The sequence below is a fragment of the Dipteris shenzhenensis genome, chromosome 22 (genome assembly GCF_047967505.1).
Source record: "Dipteris shenzhenensis isolate YYH24624 ecotype China chromosome 22, Dip_SZ_1.0, whole genome shotgun sequence".
In the NCBI taxonomy this organism is placed as follows: Eukaryota; Viridiplantae; Streptophyta; class Polypodiopsida; order Gleicheniales; family Dipteridaceae; genus Dipteris; species Dipteris shenzhenensis.
Genome location: NC_141617.1, coordinates 5,453,619 through 5,475,421, shown reverse-complemented (window position 1 = coordinate 5,475,421; position 21,803 = coordinate 5,453,619). Strand labels below are relative to the sequence as shown.

The 21,803-nt window shown below is 48.2% G+C and overlaps 2 protein-coding genes across 3 annotated transcripts in view; one reads left to right on the top strand and one right to left on the bottom strand.

Annotated features, from left to right (window-relative positions):
• AT-IE (histidine biosynthesis bifunctional protein (HISIE)) overlaps positions 1-19,622 on the top strand; it is a 56,441-nt gene extending 36,819 nt beyond the window's left edge. For both annotated transcript variants that reach the window (XM_087393556.1, XM_087393557.1), the window contains 4 exons: positions 17,821-18,066; positions 18,170-18,265; positions 18,357-18,517; positions 19,406-19,622. In XM_087393556.1, the coding sequence (XP_087249682.1) occupies positions 17,821-18,066; positions 18,170-18,265; positions 18,357-18,517; positions 19,406-19,601 (699 nt within the window). In that variant the 3' untranslated portion in view covers positions 19,602-19,622. The remainder of the gene's footprint in view (positions 1-17,820; positions 18,067-18,169; positions 18,266-18,356; positions 18,518-19,405) is intronic.
• On the bottom strand, positions 841-4,277 carry LOC147887650 (uncharacterized). Its single transcript, XM_087393974.1, has 3 exons — positions 4,226-4,277; positions 2,172-2,564; positions 841-1,337 (listed from the first exon to the last, which is right to left on the bottom strand). The coding sequence occupies exons 1-3, from the start codon at positions 4,275-4,277 to the stop codon at positions 841-843; spliced, it is 942 nt and encodes a 313-aa protein (XP_087250100.1).
• Positions 19,623-21,803: the final 2,181 nt, after the last annotated feature.

Here is a 21,803-nt window from a genome sequence, read left to right as displayed (position 1 = left end):
ATAGCATTGCCTTTGGGATTGCAGAGAGGCGAGAATCATATGGAAGGGGATTGCAAGACTTTTCAGCACTTTTGTTCGCCTCCCGGGATTAGTGGCTTGGCTTACTCTTTCAAGGCCCCAGGTTTTCTTCGAAAGACATGACTCGTCTTGGGCTCTACACATCCGACGACACCTTGTGGAGTCGTGCTCTCTAGAGGATGTTCCGGCCACTCTCTTCAGGGCTGCTCATTCCTCGGTTGACTCTCCATGGGAGGTTTTAGCTAGCATTGTAGCGCGGCACATTTGGAGAGCCAGATGCACTGAGGCTATGGAGGGTTCTCAGGTTAACCCTTCTCAGATCTTGGCCAGTACTTGGACAAATACGGTACACACTCTGATGGCCATATGGGTGACCATGTAGGGATCCTCTCGAGTAGCCTCCTCCAGGAGAGTTACTTTTCTCAGGGATTGGAGAGACTCTCCCTTCCTTGCTAAGACTTCTACAGGGTTGAGTTGGCATTTTCAGCCTCAGCCTTAGTTTCTTTCTACCTCATTCTTCTGAGGTGTTTTTATTACATGCTTAGCATGATGTATTTCCGCTCAGAGCTTGCTCTAGCGAGTTTCTTTCTTACTTAATAGAAGTCTCTTTTTTGCCCAAAAAAAAAAAAGAATTACTGACTTGACCTAAGGCTGAGAGACTAACCTACGTAGCTTGTGCCTGACTGTCCTTGGACAAGGGCTCACAAAGGGGTCACAGCATACGATAAAATTTCCTATTCGGGAACTATAATGCACTTGTCGATGTAGCCAGTGTGTCACCTTGCACCTAAGTGCAGGGGTGCATGTGACATTCCCTCCTCCTTAACTTGGCGGTAGGTTCATTGCTTCCAAGTAGTCCGCCAATATCTTGGGAAACTCCTGGAAAAAATCTTCGTCCAGCCACACTGCTTCATGGGTATCTCGATCACGGAACTTAGTGTAAAACTCACGGATCCTGCGTCTTGACCCATGCTTGAATTTATGAAGAAGGATCTGTTCTGGCTGCAAAACTTCGGCTTCATGAAGAACTTCAGGTTGTTGCTCGTTGGAAATCTCTGAAAGAGGAGGTCCAAAATATGGCTTCAACCAAGCTACATGGAACACGTTGTGCATAGTCCAATCGTCTGGTAGACGTAACTTCATTGAGACATCGTTGATCTTTTGAATAATAGGGAATGGTCTGAAGCTCCTGAAGGATAGCTTAGGGCATTGCTTGCCCACCTGCTTCAATCTTTGCTTGATAATGCATAAATCCACCCATTGACCCTCTTTATATTGGACATCGTGTCTGGACTTGTTAGCTTGGCGCGTATACGATGCTTGAGCTTTGGCGTTGTGGCTTTTCACGGACTCCGTAATCTTTGCCATTGATTCGGTGGTTTTGTTGGCTTCAAGAGATGGAGACACCATTTGGGTGAGGAGTGAGGTAAATCGCCGTCCAAACGCCACTTCATAAGGTGTGCGACCAATACTCGAAGAATAGGTATCGTTCAGAATGGCCTGCACAAGCGGAAGAAACTGCTTCCACTTTCCCTGAGCATCATGACAATATGATTTCAAAATATCAAATGCCATACCATCATACTTTTTCGTCTCGCCGTTCAATTGTGGATGGAAAGCGTTGGACATGTGCAGCTTAGTACCAAAATTATCAAACAAGGCTCGCCAAAAATTAGACGTAAACTTTGAGTCCTTGTCGGATGTGATGGTCTTTGGCAACCCTCCAATGGGTTACCAATACTTGATAAACAAACGAGCTACATCTTCAGGGCTGGCCGTTTGTTTGTAGGGAATGAGCATACAATATTTACTAAAGCGACAAACAATAGTAAGACATTGAGTATTACGCTTACCTGCGGATGTTGGAAGTGGCCCTATGAAATCCATACCTATGTCCTGAAAAGGACCGTTGATTGGAAATGGCATAAGTAAGCCTGTTGCTTTCTTGTGGGAAACCTTGACCTTTTGGCATATTTGACAATTCTGCACATAGACGTATACGTCCTTCCGCATCTTTGGCCAATAGAAATAGTGCTTCTCCAAAGTCCTGTTAATACCTTTGTGACCACCAGTAAGGGCGTCATGGGCATCATGAAGAAGAAATTGCCGTTTGTCTTTGAGTACACATAACCTTTTCTTATAGAAAAGCCAACCGTCCTCTAATGAGTAATGGCCTGGAGCAAGCGTCGTAGCTAACTGGAACTGTGTGCCAAACTCTGCTGACTCCGCGTACTGTGCCTTCATGCTATCAAGATCCTTTCCTTTGATTTCGAGCACAATGGCCTGCTCAATGGTCTGGATGGAACCTTTCAGATTGAGAGCGTTTGCAATGGGGTTGTTTTTGCCGGGAACGTACTCGATCATTTCCCCAAACTGTTGGAATATCTGACTCCAGCGCTGCTGCCGATCACTCCATTGTGTACTAGGCATTGTCTGAAGCCACTTAAGGGCTTGGTGATCTGTCTTTACCGTGAAAGTCCGTTCGTATAGGAAAGACTTCCAATGTTTTAATGCTCGGATGACACCGAGGAGCTCTCTATCATACACTAAATAGTTCTTATCGGCATCGTTAAGCTTTCTGCTGTAGTATGCCATGGGCCTATCCTCTTGCTGTAAAACCGTCCCTATGGCGACATTGCTAGCGTCTGTGATTACCAAAAATGGATCATCCCAAGACACAGTCTTCATAACTGGTGTTGTCGTGGCCAACCGTTGCAAGTCATGGAAAGCTTACAAAGCTTTGCTTGTGACTTGAACTTTTTGTCTGCGTGTCTTTACCCCCTTGAGTAAATCTCTAAGAGGGGATGCGTATGTTGAGAAACCCTCCATGTGCGAGCTGTATGCTTGACACAAACCCACAAAGAAGCAGATCTCCTAGGCCTTCGTGGGGATAGCTCAACTTGTGATAGCTTGGATCTTCTCAGGGTCCAATCGAATTCCTTGAGCACTAATGATGTAGCCCAAGTACTGAATTTCCAGCAATCCGAATTCACTTTTCTTTGCGTTGAGATATAGCTGGTTATCACGTAATAATCGTAGGGCACATTGCACATCCTTAATATGCTGCTCGGCTGTCGCAGAAAAGATAAGGGTATCATCGAGAAAGATGAACATGCACTTCCCAATATACTCTGCGAATACCCATGACATCATCTTGTTGAATATTGGTGGTGCATTCTTCAGACCAAAGGGCATGACGACGAACTCATAATGAGCTCGCTCAGTTCGAAAAGCTGTCTTTGGGATGTCAGATTCAAAAATCTGGATTGGATGGTAGCCACTCTTAAGGTCAATCTTTGAAAAAAATCTTGCACCATTGAGTCTTTCCAAGATGTACTCGATGCGGGGCATAGGAAACTTATTGCTTACCGTAAGCTTGTTGAGTGCTCTATAGTTGACACAGAGTTGTGCGGACTTATCCTTTTTTGCCACAAATAGAATGGGTGCAGCAAAAGGTGAAGAAGAAGGTCTAATAAATCCTGCGTGCAGTAATTGAGACAATTGTTGCTCTAACTCCCCCTCCACAGACTTTGAAAGTCGATAAGGGAACTTACTTAGAGGTGTCAAGTTCGGAAGTAGATCGATGTGATGGTCTTCCGGTCGGTTGGGAGGCAGATCGTCCCAGAGCATGATGTCTTTGAACTCTTGGAGTAGATCCACCATTGCTTGCCCCATCGGAGGAGCGGCTTGAACTGCAGTGTTTTGGCACTGGACGTAGACAAGTGCACACATGCCATCCTTGCGGGCGGTGCGACCTGCTTGAATATGAGAGATTAATGGAATCCCTTGTATGCTCCGATCACCGCGTATCACGATGGGCTCAGGTAAACCTTCCACAATCGTGAAGGTGTCTTGCCGCCAATCAGGTGCCGGAACATGTTCACGGAACCACTAAATCTCGAGGATCATGTCGCACCCCATCAAAGGAGTCAATATAAAATCCCGCGTAAACATGGCCTTCTGAATTGAAAAAGTGAACTGGATGGCCTTATGCGTGATGTGTGTGCGCAAGCCGGATGTGAACCCGTCCACTGCAAGCTCGTGAGGCACCAAGGTGCACCCCACTGCTTGCCATTGGCAAGCTGAGGGGAGATGGCATCTTCGAAACTCCCCATATCGAACATGATAATAAATTGACGCTTGTTAGCTGTGCCGTACGCTCGAATGAGCGCCTTCTTTTGATCTGAGAAGTTGCTCTCCTTCTTACCTTTAAAGACCACCGTGGGAACGGCATTCAAAGCAGGGAAGACGGCATTCATAGTTGAGGATGGAGGCAGGGCTGGAAGAGCCAATACATTGGCGACGGATGAAGCAGGTGCTTTCGCAGTCTTTTCGGCAAGCTACTTCGGACAATCCTTCTTGCCATGCCCAGCGATGTGGTGGCAATGAAAGCAGCGATGTTCTTGGTGATACCGCTTCTACTCGTCGGGCTGTAGATAGCCTCCCGTAATACCCGCTTTAGCCTTCTCATCCGGAGTCATCTTTGGCTTGGACTAGAAGCTTGGCCGTCTTTCTTTTGGAACTGGTTGTCCTTCTTTTGATCCTTACCCGCTGTGTTGTTTGACTACTGCGGGGCTTTGGAATCTTTCTGGACCTGCTTGGGCTTTCCCCCATTCAGCATCATCTCTTGATTCTGTGCGAGGGTTAGCGCCCGCTCGTAATCCAACGGGTCAAAGTTCCGAATGGTAAAACGTATGTTCGTGTCCAATCCTCGAATGGATTGCTTCATTTTGGTGCTCTCCGTCACGCCCAACTGTTGCGCTAGCGTAATGACCTTGTTACTGTATGTCAACACAGGCAAACCATTCTGGGAGAGACGAGCGAACTCATCATCTAGGTTAAGCATATATTGGGGTGGGAGAAAACAGGATTTGAGGTAGGCCACAAACATTGCCCAAACGAAATTCGTCTTAAACTTTTTTGGGTCAGTATGCTTACTAGCCCAATGCTGCCACCAAGTCACCGCCTCACCTGTAAGATGAGGGGCTGCAAGGTGGACTTTATCTTTCTCATCTTGAATCCGCGCTAACGGAAAATGAGCTACAAACTGATGAATAAATTGTAAAATTGCTGAATGGTCACACTTACCATCATACTTAACAAAATTTGGAGTGGACCGAGTGAGCGGTGTTACCTTTGTCGATGGCGAAGCTGTGGCAGAGACGGCCGCTGCGCTCAAACTTGCCTGCATAGCGGCTAACATCTGTTTGTGTTGGAGAAGCATCGCCTCTCGGTCTAGCTTTTGTTGCCTCTCTGCTTGGGCGAGCTCTGTGCGTTGCAGTGCCTCCTCATTTTTGCGTTCCTCACGCATCAATAAGAGCGGTTTTTCAAAATCTGTGGTTCCTCTTTCTTTTAGTGGTTTTTCTGCTTCTTTTTCCTCCAGACATTGTTTTGTCTGGTCCAGCTGTCTTTTGCTTTCTTCCAGCTAGGATGAATGTTCTTCAAGTTGCTGCAGCAGGACCCGATTCGGCTTTAGAAGGTTCGCCATCACTTCTTCAGCATTTGGCGGGCGTATCTTGTTGGTAGTCTTTCTCCTCTTCAAAGTCTTCGAGGTTGAAATCTTTTCCTGACCCTTCCATGGCGCTTGATTGTGTGTCCTTTCCGGATCTCAACACAACCATACACTCGCGATAGTCAAGTTGGATACAGACCGAAGCTCTGATACCAATGTAACATGCAACGGTAATCTGATTGTGTAATTCACAGCAAGACCTTCTTTAAACCTTTAGCGAGGAATGAGCGTTGTTTACCATAGAGAGAGAAACGAGATGAGGGTAGAGAGAGAGAGAGTAGATTCGACAACCGATTGGGTCCCTGTACCCACTGAGGGCCCCCTCCCCCAATCAGGGGAGAATTTGCTTTATACCTAGAGAACTGAGAAATACAAAGAACACTCTTCAAGAGAGCACGGAATGCGCTTTTAAAGAGCTCACTGTGCACACGTATTGCTAGCAGACCCAAAGACCTGAGAGGCAACGCCGACCAGTACTGAGACCTTGATGCTGTCCACACTGACGATGTAGGACGCTTCTGCAAGGCAAGGGAGAGGCTTGTGCTGTCTACCGGAAATGCAGGGTTACCGCGTGAGTGAGAGAGTGATATAGCTAAAACTAGAGCTAAGAAGTAGGCTGTGTAGCCTGTAAAGAAAACTGAGAAAAAATGAGGAGACAGTGTCCAAACCTCTCTCCGTTTGCTGGTCCAAACCTCCGACTGTTGTGCTGCGTGGACACCTTCAGATCAGGCTGAACTGATGGCCAAGGGACTGAGGCTAGAGCAGGGCCAGAACTGAGGATCTCAGGGGCTGCACAAGGAGGCTGGAGTGGAGCTTGTAGGAGAGCTGAAGGCAGGAGCACTGAATGAGGGAAGAGGGCAGCCAAGGGGCCCTTTTATAGGGCTGGACTGAGCCAACCCAGTCTGTAAACAGCCGACTGAGTCGGTCTGTTTTACAGACTGGTTGGCTTACAACCAGCCTATAAAAAGCCCTCCCTGGCTCATTTGCCAGGGGAGTTTTTGGGCAGCCTTTGCAGACTGCCTTCGCTGCTTACTTGTCCAGCCTTTGGGGACCCTAAAGGGACTCCTAACCTACGCTAAGACCTAACCTATAAGATGGAAACACTTAACGTACTGTTCTCTAGTGGGTACTAGTGAACAAGAACTGAATTACTTACTTGACCTAAGGCTGAGAGACTGACCTATGTAGCTTGTGCCTGATTGTCCTTGGACAAGGGCTCACAAAGGGGTCACAGCATACGACAAAATTTCCTATATGGGAACTATAATGCACTTGTCGATGTAGCCAATGTGTCACCTTGCACCCAAGTGCAAGGGTGCATGTGACACCCACTCACGGATCTCTTGTGTCTCCTCATGGCCCGTGAAGAAACCTGTACACTTTGTCTAGTTGATCCGTGCACCCGAGGCCTCGTAGTAGATAGCCAGGGCTCCCCTGACTCTCTCCAAACTCGCTGTGGTGACCTCAACATACAAGGCCGTGTCATCTGCAAACTTAGAGTCAAGCAGTTCCTCCTCCTGTCAGATTGGGAGCCTCAACCTTGTGAGGCCCGCCACCTGTGATCAGGAGTAGTAGCCCAAAGCCTCTGCCACAACCTGTGGTCAGGTCTAATATCTCTTAGCGGGTCAGTGTGCATGATGCCCTGTGGATCCCGGAGACGTTGCAGCTGTGTGCCTACTGAACGGGGCCCAGTGGTCTAGAAGAACTGCTTCGTCATCCTGTCCCCCTATTGTACCCACCGGGCTCGAGAAGAGTGATAGGAGAACTCAGCCCGCCGAATCTCCGTGTCCTGAAGCTCAAGGCGAGCGCTCTCAAGCCTGTCTCTAAGCCACTGAGAACCTGGGTTCTACTCCTTGAGCCGCTCTATGGAGGCAAGGTCCCTCCTCAAAGCCGGTCACGATACTGAAGCATCCTCCTCCGCCTAAGGGCGTGAGTCTGTAGCTCCTCATTGCTCCTTTGGATCGCATTGGCCACCCACGAAGCCCAGCCCTCGGCCGGTGTCATCTTTGACTGCTTCCAAATCCCTGCCATGGCCTGTTGGACCTCCTCGTCCCACAGAAGGTCCTCTAGAATGCGGGTGGGGGAGACCTCGGCGGAGTTGCTCTAAGTGAAGTACTACGGGAGAGTGGTCTGACATCGTGGCACCTGCCAAAGTCTCGGTAGAGCCGCCTCTGTGCAGTTCCCAATCCCCAACGTAGAAATGGTCTAGTCTCTCGAGCAGTCCATCATGTCTCCTCTGTGCGAAAGAGAATAGGAGGTTGCCATGTATCTTGCTGAATTCTGGCTCTCACCAGGGGTCCCTGCCATTGATCATGGAAATGAACTGCTCCCAGGTGCTGCGCTCTGCTATTGGCATCTCAGAGAATGAGGCGCTGCCTTGCTTGTCTTCCCTAAACTCGAGGTTGTTGAAGTCCCCTCCAACAATCTAGGACTCTACATCCGGAAGACTCTCTGTCAGCCTCCTCTAAAAGGCCGGGTGGTGCTGTCTGCACGCTGGGGCATACACGTTTAGGATCCCAATCTTGGGCTCTCCCGTCCTTACTTCCATCCAAACTGCGTGTCCTGGGATAAGCTCGCCCTGATCGTAGACCTTGGAGCCAAAGTCTGTGCAACCGAGATGCAGACCCCTCCGCTCTGTCCTACTGCAGGGGACCACTCCTTTGGACCTCTCCTTGGGAGGAGGTGGTGACGTCGTTTGATGTCTACTGCTGAGAACATATGCTCCTGGATCAAAGAATGTCCACGTCCGCCCTACCACGGCCCTCTGCGGCTCCTGTTGGAGTATCAGGTACTGTGGTCGTCGAGCCCGTGCATGTTCCAACTCACGAGGATGGGGGTGCAAAGAACAACGCTCTCCTGTGAGTGGGTGCCTGTTCCAGAAAGACTGCCTTGAGTGACTTTGTCGGGGGTTTGGACGGTGAATAGTCCGTGTCTGTGCAACGACGTACTAGGGTGGATATCGGCTCAACACCGAACTTCCGTGCCCACTTCATCATGAAGGAGAATTCCACCCCGAACTGCTCCGCACACTTGTAGAGGGGCCAGTAGTCTGCATGATCCACCGTTGCCTCAAGCGGCAATCTGATAACTCCTATAGTGAAACCACACATGGGCTCCTCTTGCGTGAAGCTCAGCTGGAAATTCACCTTCGCACCATGGGCGTACCAAAGATCCAGTCCCTGTGCTCCCATCCACTCCATGTGTGCAATCTGGTCCCCATAATAGCATCAAGCACCTCTGGGGTCCACTTCTCCAACCCTGTGGAGGCAAACTGGAAGCTCCAAATGGGGTGTGTCTGAGAGCCCACTGCGTTGATTAAACCCTTCTTCCGTGGCTGCAGGATCGTAAGCGTTACCTCCAGCGGTAAAGGATAGGAGTCCGGGATCTCCAGGTAATTCAAGGGTCCCAATTTCTAGAAGTCCCGCGGTAAGGGGTGCCCAGGCTTTAGGTGGAGGGCATTTAACCTAGAGGACGAGCCTCGTCCCTCTGGCTCCCTCCCTGGATGGGCCTGATGCTACTGTGAGGGAGCAGGAGGGGACGTCGTCTTACCCTTGCCTGCTAGCAGGGGTGTCGGAGCTTGGGAGGGGGGGGAGGCTGAGGAACCTACTGCAGAGGTGGAGAGGGGGGCGAAGGGAAGGGGGCGAGAGGAGGTGGGGGGGCAGAGGGAAGGGGGCAGGTGGTGAGAGTGATCACAGCAGGGGGCGGGGGGGGGGGGGGGAATCAGGGGGGGAAGTGGAGGGCAAAGGGGGGAGGGCTTTGGAGGGGGAGGGGGAGGGGGAGGGGGGGGAGGGAAGGGGGCGATCACAGGCTTCCCCTGTTGATCAGGCTTGTCGGGGTTCTGGATCCGCTCCTCCTCAACCGTTGTCTGACTATCGTCGGCGCGGCGATCGCCATATCAGGAACTCCTGGGGTTCGTTGTTGATGCGAGGGTGGATGCCGATGTTGAACCTTTGCCATGTGAGGAACATGTGGTTGGGCGGTGACCCCTTCCGCTGAGGGAGGTGGATCCCCACGCAAGGGCTCCTGTTGCTGCTACGGCTCCTCCTCAGGTGCCTTGCGGACAATCTTCTCTCTCTCTCTCTCTCTCTTTGCGTTTGGCTCTCTGCCTGCGGCGCTTGCGAGCTAATTTGCTTGGTTTCTTTTTCTTTTTAAACTGGGTTCATTTTTCTTTTGAAGGGGTCACCCAGGGGGTCTGAGACTCCTGCTTCTTCTCTCTGAGGGGGCGCGCGACTTTGGTCTGCTGGCTCTGCCTACTCTGCGGGGGAGGGAGGGGAGGCGCTCTAGGGTGGCCACGGGGGCAATCTTTGGCGAGGTGACCTATCTGTCTGCACCGAAGACACGGGCCTGGTAGCCCGAAAATCTCCACACACTGGTGAAGTGTGCCCCCTTCAAGGATTTCTAGGAGGATCAACTCTAGGAGGGACTCTAGGCTCTCAACCACCAGTCTGATCTTGGGGATGCATAGTGCCAAGTGCTCGACCAATGGAGGGGAGGATGGCTTGATACTCCTTGGGGAGCACTGGGAAGCGGAGCGTAACTGGAAAACGTGGAACATGGTGTGTCGTGTCCATGTCCTTCACTGTAAACCCATGATACCAAGGAAAGAGGTAAACTAGATGCGGGCCAAGGAGCATGGGGCTCTGCTCCACGAGTGTCGAGGTAGTGTCCATTGTTGGGGGAGCTCAACTGGATGAGGAAAACGCCTCTTCCATAGATGGTGATCTCCTGGATGTGGTCGCCCTCTAAAGTCAAGCTCGCCTAGACCGACTCTCACACCTGTCTCCATGTAGGTGCGAGGCCCACAATTCTACCCACGAGCACCTTGTCCTGAAGGGATTGAATTGCCTGCTGTAATTGTTGCTTGTCAGCTGGGGAAAGAAGAACCTTAACGGCTGTGGGAGTTGAGGGTGCTGCCATAGAGCCCCTTTGGCCAGACCAAGGGTCACCACTAAGATTTTCTTTCACCTTAACAAGCACAAATGCTCCCGTTGCACGGAGACAGATGAGAAAAAAGAGGGGGAGATGAAGAAAGGGTGTCCAAGGGGGGGGTGAGGCGAAGAGGCGGAGGAGAGAAGTGGAGAGGATGGAAGGGAAGGGTAGAGGAGAAGGAGGGAGTGAAGGAGTGGAAGGAAGGTGGAGCACCTATGGGGGGAGGAAGAGGGCGGGAGAGGCGGGGGAGGCAAAGGAGAAAGATGAAGCAGGAGGCGGAATGGCGGGAGAGGCAATAGGTTGGGAGGAGGTGCGAGGCGGAAGGGATAGGAGGCGGGAAGGCGTTTTGCAAGCTACAAGGTTTGCAAACAGCCTTCATGCATTATCAAAAGGCAGCCTGAAAGGGAGAAAAGAGGTGGAGGCTGCAACAGCCAGGCTGCCAAGCAAGGCTAAGCCTTGCGTTGTGTAGATAAAATTGTGAAAAAGGTTTTCACTTGTTGCATGCTGGTTGGTAGGCACATAGTCTTGCACACAGTCATGTTGTTTTGATTTTGGGCTCTGTGAGCACCCTTCTATCAAAAGGATCTTCACTGATGTAAAAACTCTTGAGTTTGTGAATGTTTTTTTTTGCAGGGTCTCGATGAGAAATGATGATGTGCAGTGTGGGTTCACTAGATACTCCAGAGCATGGTATCCAGTGTGGCGGTGTGTTTGTTATGGGATGACATACGTCTTTCATGGTTGTTCCGAGTCATTATGTGCATGAGAGCATGTGCATTTTTTGTCATGGGTGTCTTGTAAATTCACCGTGTGTCGGGATTGTGTTCATAATATGTGGTAGTTTGTGAGTGACTTAGCACTACATGTTGGTGGCAAGCATTTGTGTGTACTATCCTTGGGGTTTTTTAAGGTAGAGATAGAGGGAGATCTATAGTTAGGTTGGATCAAAGTGGTGGGAGGTATGTAGGAATCATACAACTCCGCCCCCAATTAATTGCAAAGAGGCTGCCACAGCAATTGCTGTGGGCATTAATACCTTGGTATTAAGTTTGAAGGCAGGGTGGAAGAGTGGTGAAAAGGCCAGTGATGACATGGCTCATATCAAGAAAGGCATGCATGCATGTGGCTATGATGAGCTGGATATACGTGAAAGTGGCAAGGTGGGAGCTTCAGGAATGGGAGGCGGGGGCTCTTGTGAGAGGAAGGTTATAGACTAGCAAAGGGGAAGTAGGAGTCCAAGGAATCAATCGAGGGATCATCTCTGTAGGTGGCTGGAGGATCATGGCGACATGGGTGTACTGCAAGCAGCTATCATCGTGAAGGAGAGGCCGTGGCTAAAGCTGGAAGAGCCAAGGAAGAGCTCTGTGTGTGTGAGTAGAGAAAGCAGCTGTGTTAGGTCATCACGTAAGAGAGGATCTTAGACGACAGGCTTGACGACTGGGAGGCTGGGAGTTTGGTTGGAGGGCATGACTGTTGTTTTGGAGAGCTGCTCGGATCCGGCTGAAGGAGTGGGCTGTTGCTGGTCGTGAGTCACTGAACAGAAGCATGTCATCTCTATTGTTGGGGCTGGGATACCTTGGATGAAAGAGAGCGTGTGTGCCAGGTCCATGAGAGAAGCCACGACACTAGAGTTCTTGATGTGAGGCCATGAATCATCTCATGAAGGAGAGGTCGGGCTGTTTGCTCTTGCGAGTCTTATAGAGACTTGGCTATGGCGTCGCTAAGAAGCAGGCCGGGAGTGTCCTTATCAATGGCATGGGTGCTCTATGAGTTGAGAGGCTGAGTGGCAACTATAATCTCATGTAGGAGACGGGTGACGGGTTACCAGCTGAGGCTAATGTGTGGGGAGCTCCTGGTTGGCCGTGGGTGTCACTACTATATGAGCTGGGTACACAATGAGCGGGAGAGTAGCTACGAGGTAGCTATTATAGCATGAAGGTAGAGATGGATGACAGGGTTGCTGCAGCAAGAGCACGGGCTGGATAAACAAGTATAGAAGCTGGTGCAGAATTCAAGGGCTGAGGCGAATTTGTTTGCACAGGTCTTGAGCTAGCTAGTCGTCATATAAGCACACAAAAGCTTACAAGGCTGGAGGTGGAAAAGCTTTAGCCAGGCAGGTCCTCGATGGAGAGACTTTGGCTGTGAATAGTTCCATGTAATGGCTTGAAAGACAGCGTGTATGCTCAGGTGGTTGCAGGAACCCGGTACTCATTGTTGATTATAGAAGGAGACCTTGTAGTGATGGCAAGACGATGGGCAAGAGAGGGCTGTTCATGGAGTCTAAGGTGCAATCCATTAAGTGCTTGTGTAGCTCTTGGTGTAGGTTCTCTTACAGGGTGGCAGTTTTGAGTATTCAAGGCAGTTGGCTACTTGAAGACAAAGAAAATCGGAATTGTTCATGTGTGGACTTGTCATAGGATACGACTCAAGGGAAGACAATGGCAGTCATGCATATATAAATAGTCTTCATGTTGTGCATTTTTGAGATGTGATTCTTGTGTATATCAGTGCCCTCTCTCAGACAGTTTGTAAGAGTCCGTTTAGAGTTCTTGTGTTGTGGTTACATGCTCTGGATGCTGATGATATTGCTCTGTCTATGAGAGTTACCGACACTAAGCTGATCCCACTGGAGTCCTGGCCTCAGATGTTTCTACTGCTGCTGTCAAAGTGAAAAAATGATTATATCACTTGATCTTGGGCCACGGATACGTGGTCTTTTATTTGAGGGATTCTATGTTGAGATTTTACTTTCTGTGGTTCATGGAAATTATTGGACTCTAGTAGTGCATGTGGGTGATGAAGAGTGGGCAGATGTTGTATGTTTCCCTGATGATATTTGGCCAGAGGATGTATTGAGCGTAGATGTGTGTAGGGATGAAGATTTTGAGTGAAGGTTATTTTGCCGGTTTTGTGAGAATTGCCTTTATTGCGAGATTCGCGCAGGCAAAGAGCCCAAATGAGGTGTGGAAGGAGTTATGCAAGATGAGGCAGGAAGAGGATCAGGGAGTAAATCAATACTTAATACAATTTGGTAGATTATGGAGTTTATGGTGTGAAGCCCTTACTCCAAAGGTGCCTTCACAAATGATCAAGAGTGATCGTTTCATAGCAGGTCTGAAGCTTAGACTCAGATTAAAGGTAGAGCTGAAGAATTTGGACAGCTTTGAAGAAGCAGTTAGAGTGGCTAGAAAGAAAGAAAGAAAGAAAATTTATTAGAGTCTTCGGAAGACCGATGGGTCTATGAGATTGAAAGGAAACCTGATACAAACCACAGTAAGGGTGGAGCTACTAAACGAGCATCATCACGTGCTGAGTCCCAAGTCTGATCATACATAGTCAAATACATCTGGGTGTGACAATGAAAAGGAAAAAGATTGGAGCGGAGCGGAATCCTGAAGTGGTGAGCGCATATTGAGAGAGGGAGAAAAGGAATGGAAGGTTAAGAGACTACAGTAATTAGGCATGCAAGAAGAGCTGAAGACATTGGTCAGTAGTCCTGAAGTGGTGAGCGCATACGCAGAGATGGAGATTGTATTTGCTCCTATGCTTGAGGATGCACTTAAGAAAGATTTGCATGAGGCAGTAGAATTGATGAAGTCACTGAGCTTGAATTGGATGGAGACAAGTGGGAGAGGAAGAGGCCGAGGCTCACAGAATAATAAGGGGGGATGCATTCGCAAGACGTGAAGGAAGCTCAGCTGGAGCAGGAAGAGGTCGGGGTTATATAAGTAATTGGAACTGTGGAGAGTGGGGACATATCAGCCCTCACTGTGATAAATTAGCTAGAGTAGGTGGAGAAGTCTATCCTGTAATGCAAAAGACAAATGATAGGTCATGGGACTTTAATGTGGAAGTGAAAGATCTGAACCAGCCCTCTCCCAGTGAAGTCAAATGGGAAGATAAGGGAAAAGGGAAGGCAATCAGCCTGATTAGTGTGGAGACTATTCCAGAGATCATGTCAGTGGCGAAGAGAACAAGGAGTGCAACAGGAAAGAATGGACCCTCTGCAAAGAAAGGGAAGCATGTGGAGTTTTATCTCAGGCTTCAGCCTAAAAGGAAGAGTCAGAAGCCTAGATAGCATTACAAAACTTCAGATTTGCATATTGGTCAAGGTCATGAAGAATATGTCCTGATGAATGATTTGAAGGGGAGGACAGCCAATATAACTTTTACACAGTTGCTTCGTTTATGCCCGAAGCTCAAGAGAGAATGGAAGAAATTGGCTAATTCCAGAAAAGGTAATGAGTTCCTTGTAAAAGACTCTCTTTTGAACAATGATATTCTTTCCATAGTGTCCAGAAACGGGTGCCGTTTTAGAAACACAAAACTCCATTTTGGGCCTCTGTTTTGCCTTGCCCTTATTTTCTCTTGCATGGTGCCCACGTTTCGACGGATTGAAACAAGCCCCACGAGCATGGTACCAGCAGATTGATGCCTACTACCGGGGATCTCAAAACCTGGTGGTCGTTCCACGTATACCTCCTCCTTGATATCTCCATTCAGAAAGGTGGATTTTACATCCATTTGAAACACGGGCCAACTTCCCTGGGCAGCTAAAGCCAGAACACTGCGAATTGTGGTTAGTCGAGCTGTGGGAGCAAAAGTATCCTGATAATCAAAACCATGTACCTATGTGAATCCTTTTACCACGAGCCGAGCCTTGTACTTATCCAACGTGCCGTCGGACTTGTACTTGGTCTTGTATACCCAGTTGGTGCCGATTACCTTGCGTTTTGGTGGTCGATCCACAAGGTCCTAAGTGTTGTTCTTAATTATGGAGCCATACTCCGACTGCATAGCCTCCATCCACCTATCATCACCCTGTGTCTCTTCAAAACACTTGGGTTCATCAGCACGTATCACCTCTGTCATCAAAGCATAGTTGACCAAGTGTTCCTGCGCCCTTCTTTGCTCCTCTAATCTCTTGGACCGGCGGTGTTCGGATGGTTCCTCCTCAATGGCTGGAGGTTCTCTGCTGTCCAAAAGCTGCTTTACCCACTTTGGGAATGGCCATTGCCGTTGTGGTTTTGCAGGCTCTTCTTCTTCTTCTTTATCTTGAATACTGTTGGGGAAGTTCGGTCTGCTGTTGGTGGTTGTACTGGATGGATATCCTGGTCCTGGTTGTCTGGGAAGGAAGCATCCTCCTCCAATTGATGCGGTTGTCCTGAGAAGACCACATCGCGACTGACTACTACCTTCTTGGTAACAGGGTTATAGAGACGGTAATCCTTCGTCTCTTCGCTGTAGCCCAAGAAAATACACTTGCGGCTCTTCAGTTCCCATTTGGTCCTGTTAGCATTTGGGACATGCACAAAACAGTCACATCCAAAAACTCTGAAATGTGCAGCTGAAGGTTTCTTAGAAAAGGCCTGCAGTGGAGTCATCCCATTCACAGCCTTCGTGTAGCTACGATTCAGAATGTAAACTGCCATGTTACATGCTTCAGCCTAGAGAGTCTTTGGCAAATCTTTTCCTTTCATCATACTCCTACCCATTTCGTAGATGATGTCTAGCAAAGGAAAAGGTACGATTGCTCTTAAGTCAGATGGAGTTGTAAAACAATTGTTCGATGTTCTTTATGTGTCAGATATCAAGAGGAACTTGTTGTCCGTTTCTACGATCACGGAACGGGACCTCAAAGTTCAATTCGATAAGAATGGTGCACAGATTCTGGATCTTCAAGGGAAGGTCATTGGTAAAGGTACACGGCACAACAACATCTACAAACTCTCAGCTTTCCGTGCTCGAGCCGCTGTGAAGAACACTAAGCTGTGGCATGAGAGGTTTGGTCATCTTAACGTTAGTTCTTTAAAGGAGATGCATAAAGGTGGAATGATTGTAGACCTACCAAAAATTACAGATCTGCCCGATGTATGTGAAGCTTGCATGATGGGCAAGCAGCATCAGCAGCCCTTTCCTAAAGAGGCCAGCAGGGCAAAGGATCCTCTAGAGCTCTTCACACGGACCTCTGTGGAAAGATGGAGACAGAAGCTTTGGGTGGTTCCTACTACTTCATGATGCTGATCAACGACTATAGTAGAAGGATATGGATATACTTCCTGAAGACTAAAGATGAGGCTTTGAGTAAGTTCAAAGAATGGCATGTAATGGTCGAGAAAGAATCGGGGAGGAAGATGAAGAAGTTGAGATCAGACAGAGGTGGATTCGAAAGTTACTGCAAAAGTCATGGGATCAAGAGGCAGAAACCCCCACCACATACATCACAGCAAAATGGAGTAGCAGAATGCTTGCATCATTGCCGACTATTACCAGGATGTCATTCCCTACTGGCTGTAGAGAGGTATACCAATCCTTCCGACTAGTCGTGTGGCGCGATGCACGAGTGTCAATAATCCAAGGTTCATCCGTAGGTACATGAACTGCCTCCGTGCAAATCTCCTCAATTGCTACGAACAGCTCTACTGGTACTGCCTGCACGCTGTTGCTGGACTATCTTTACTCCGTTCTTCTCATCTGCAATCTTCTTTCGGCACTCATTTTGCTTGTGCCCTGCCTTGTTACAATAGAAGCACTTGATCTTCTTCTTTCTCTTTTTATCATCAGAAGAAGATGGGTTACCAGAGTCCTTACCCTTACCTTTCTTTGATCTAGCATAGAAAGCTGAATCTTCTCCAGTCCTCGTCTTTTGACGGTGATAGGCGTGTCTATATAACAGACAGACGTGCCTATAGACGTGCTTTAATTAGATGCTCTATAGAAAAAAAAAAAGAAAGACGCATACATAGACGCGCTAATAGATGCTCTGCAAAATCTTTTTTTTTCATAAAAGTAGAAATTTGTATAGTTGAACAGAATGCTATGTATATTGCTATCCACCTTACTGCTTGTGAATCAGCCTAGGTGGGCAGCACCTTGCTAGCTCAGTCTGCAGCTCTCTGTAGGTCTTCTTCACCTCTTGGGAGTAGGTCCAAGAATGCCGTAACTGCTGCTCCTGTCTGCTGCAGGTTTGCTGCTCCTGAAGATATTGATCACAACACCTCACTGCCCTAGAAGACAGCCAAGGTCCAGTCTCTAGGGAACTCAGTCTGCAGCACACCTTCCACTCTCCTTCACCCCCAGTGTGAGGCCCAAGGGAGTGGCTTCAGGCTGCTCCTGAGGAGGGAAACTCTGCTGATTTTATTTGTTATTGATTATTCTAGGTATAAATTAAATAAGATGTTCAACGTTACAAAACAATCTCACACTATCAATTGATAGATGTCTTTATTAGCTCTTATACTGGAGGTTTTAGGATTGCAATATATGTGATTTGCAGGTATGATATTTGATAACTGTGTCATATAACTTTGGTGCTTGTTATACCCTGCTCTTGATTAGATACCCTTTTTTGCATGGAACAGGTGGAGGCAACTCTCAGCACAATCAAGTGGGACAGGAATGGCTTAATAGTAGCAATTGCCCAGCATATTGACACTGGGGCCATCTTAATGCAGGGTTTTGCAAATCGTGATGCTGTGTCTGCAACAATTGTATCTGGTAGGGCCACTTTTTACAGCCGTTCGCGTTCAGCTCTCTGGACCAAGGGAGAGACATCTTCCAACTTCATCAATGTGATTGATATGTTTTTGGACTGTGACCGGGATTCAGTAAGCTCTGCTACTCGTCTCACCTATCTAAATGTCACTATTGCATGGCATATATGTCAGAAGCAGTGAGATATCAACTTATGACCTGTTTGGAATGCCACAGATCATATATTTAGGGAAGCCTGATGGGCCGACATGTCATACAGGTGCAGAGACTTGCTATTTCACTCCTGCACGTGATGTAGGTAAAGATATCCAGGTCTGATGTGGTTCCCAGTAGTCTGATCTTACGGATTGAATTTCTTGTTGCTGCTGTGAATATCTGATACGTACTTTTGTCTCTTTTGAAGGCTACATCGAAGAGCTATGCATCAACTACTTTATACTCTTTGGAGAAGACTATTGGTAAACGAAAAGATGAAGTTGAAGGGAACTCAATGTCTGCATCTTTAAAGCCTTCTTGGACACACAAGCTTCTCCAAAATCATGACTTACTGTGCTCGAAAATACGGTTCTCTCTCTCTCTCTCTCTCTCTCTCTCTCTCTCTCTCCCTTCATCTATGTATGTATGTATCTATTGATATGTGTGTTATGTATTTGTGTATACTCACACTTTTTTTTGGTCAAATGTGTACACACACACACACACATTTCTTTTTTTTTTTTGGGGGGGGGGGGGGTGTTCATTATATCACAAAAAGCAGTCCCTAAAAAAGGGTCTGGCAGTTACAAGCATCAGAAGATATCATTATATAACAAGAAGACAAGATAAACTAAATCCCGCACATGTGTCATGTAGACAATCTCACACACACTTTTTTTGGGTGAAATTACAATCTCTCTTTCACACACACACGCGCACACACACTCGTGAATTCTGCCTCTGAACTCTTATTCATGCGATTTTTAAAGGTGCTGGAGTTGTGGAATGCTCTCCCCCCAACCCCCCGCGCGGCCGCCCTCTCCCTTTTCTCCCTCCTGTTCTCTTCCGCTGCATGTTTGCACATGATACATCCATTGACATCTATGTAGAAATGTATTGTAGCTGTAAATGGGCATTAGCAGGAGCACCCATGCACATCCACGGCCATGTAGGCGCATGTGCACTCTATACTTCTTGTGCACAACACAGAGGCTGCATGGGCATACCCTGCTCAACAACTCCATGCGGCCCCCTAAATTCCTTGTGCCAGCTTTGTTCATACATTATTTGAGTGCACGTATGTGCATGCAAGTTTGTAGGTTGTGACCAGTGGATGGTTAGCTAAAGTGTTCGGTGCGTGGTCTTATTTTCTTAACTATAACACTAAATATCCACTATTTTTTACTGTTGATGTGTTGTCCTTTTGATAATGATCAGATGATTCTGAAGTAGGTCATAGGCCCTCTTTTTTTTCAGTGAAGAAGCAGACGAACTTTGCAGAACCCTTGAGGACAATGAAGGGAAAAATCGCACTGCATCTGAGATGGCAGACGTTTTATATCATGCAATGGTTCTCCTTGCTCTGCAGGATGTAAAACTAGAGGATGTTTTAAAGATCTTGCGAGCTCGTTTTTCCCAGTCAGGAATTGAAGAGAAAAATAGCAGAAGATGATATATCTTTACCTGTTCTCATGTGTGGCCTTCTCCAGTTGTCGATGTCAAAAGAGTGATAGAAACATGTGTAATCATGATTTATTGTTTTTCTTCACATGCCAAATTTTTTTCACAATCTTCTTGGTCGCGTAGATTGATCATCTTGAAGGAAGTTATCAAATGATTTTTTTCTTCAAAGCATATTGTTTTTTTTCATATGTTCTTTACATCCAATCCTTGTGATACGGACCTCTATTTAGCATCATGTATTTTTGGTATATGATTTGTTTCTTTCCCATGCCAATGCTTTTTTCATAGTGTTAGGCTAATGTAGATTGAGCATAGACAAAACAAATTCTTCGAAAAAAATTATTGTTTTCTTTTTAAACCTTTAAAAGGACACATTTATGTCTTGTATTGTTTTTAAAATTACAAGTGAATGGATTGTCAAAGTCAATTTTTTGTTCTTTCCAAACATATGAAACAGTGGTGTACGTCATATAGTGTTTACAGAACTAGTGCTAAGAACTAACAATGCCTAGGGAGGGTCCCAATCCTAGGTTTGATAGGTTTTCATACTCTACCAAAGAGTGTATGTCTACTCTCTGCTCGCTCGGCTGCTCCTCGCTTTGCTCCTTGTCCGCTCGCCCGCTTTGCTCCCTGCTCGCTCTGCTCCTTGCTCGCTCGTTGCTCCCCGTTTGGTCGTTGCTCCTCCCTCACTTCTGCCCTGCCCTCCACTCGCGTTGCATTGCAGCTTTGCCCTCCACCTGCATTGCATGCCCTCCACCCGTGCAGCCCTGTCCACCTGCATTGCCTTGCTCTCCTGTGAGCAGCTCCCTCCCTACTCGCCTAGCCTCGTCGCTTTGTTGCTCCGCCCTCACCCGCTCGCTCCCTCCCTACCCGCTCAGCCTCCCTCCCTACTTGCCTACCCTCCCTTCCTACCCGCCTAGCCTCACCGCTTGCAGCTCCCCCCTCCTATCCGCCTAGCCTTGTTGCCTGCAGCTCCCTCCCTACTCGCCTAGCCTCGCCTATCGCTCCCTCCCCACCTAGCTTCCCTCTCTGTCTAGCCTCGTGGCTTGCAACTCCTTCCGACGCCCGCCTGCAGTCCCCTCCCGTGCTCGCTGCCTCCTTCGTCCACTGCCTCTTTCAACCCTTCGCTCTTGTTGCTCCCCCCACCCGCTTGCAGCTCCACCCTCCTGCAACCCCCACTCACCTGCAACTCCTTCACCTGTTGCCTCCCCGCCTTTGACCCTAGTCCTCTACCATAATGGACAAAGGGGGATGAGAATAGGGACTCACTCAGGTGGGAGACCCTTCGGTCCAAATATACATACACGAGGAGATGGGAAAGGGAAACAGTTACAAGGGAAAAACACAAAAGCAACTCAACATGGAGGACTTCAACAAATGCAACAATCGGAGCGGTTTGACAGTGGACAACACCGTGGTCCAGAAGAAAGGGGCCCATTGAAAGCCATGTCGCTCACCACAGCCTTGACCACTATGATTACCACCACCACTTTGCCATCATCCGCATTGGCCTCATCATCTACGTCACCTCTCCCCTCCCTCTCTTGCATCATCACAGGCCTCCCCCCTAGTAGCCCCATCCCAAGTCCCATTAATCACGGCTCCATAGTACTTCTCCCTCGTATCCCCTCTACCTCTCAGTGAACCACCCTTCATCGCCTCATCCGGCCTCACTACTACACACCACTCCCCTGCCCAGATCACGTTGTCCCCACCCTCAGTAAAACCTCAGTAGCCCACCTTCATTCCAACCCCTCTCGAGATCCAGTTCCCACCCAGACCAGGATTTCTTAGGCCCCCACCAGATGCTTGGGACTCCCTATTGGTTGAGATACAGAGGATCTGGGCTTGCGAGGCAGATTTGACACATTATGCTGAGGAGCAGGCCCGTTATACCTAGGAGCAGATCCACATTATACGTGAGCAGGGCACCCTTATCCAGGGGCTCAGACATGACATCACATAGCTCCGAGAGGAGCTCGGGACCCTAAGCAGGGCTTGGAGGGATCCGTCATAGAGATGGAGACACAGATAGCCATAATACAGTCGGCTATAGGAGAGATGACTAGATGGGTGAATGTGGCGAAAGGGGAGCTCGCAAAGGCAACCGTTCAGTCGTTATATAGGAGCAACAGCAGAGGGCTTTGAAGGTCCTCAACATCTGGATACGAGGGATTATGCGAGAGCACCA

Coding starts and splice junctions, on each gene's coding strand:
- LOC147887650 (XM_087393974.1), bottom strand. CDS start 4,277: ATGAATGCCGTCTTCCCTGCTTTGAATGCCGTTCCCACGGTGGTCTTT. Junction 2,565..4,225: donor TCCCACGGTGGTCTTTAAAG/GTAAGAAGGAGA, acceptor AGAACTATTTAG/TGTATGATAGAGAGCTCCTC. Junction 1,338..2,171: donor CCATTACTCATTAGAGGACG/GTTGGCTTTTCT, acceptor CCAAAGCTCAAG/CATCGTATACGCGCCAAGCT.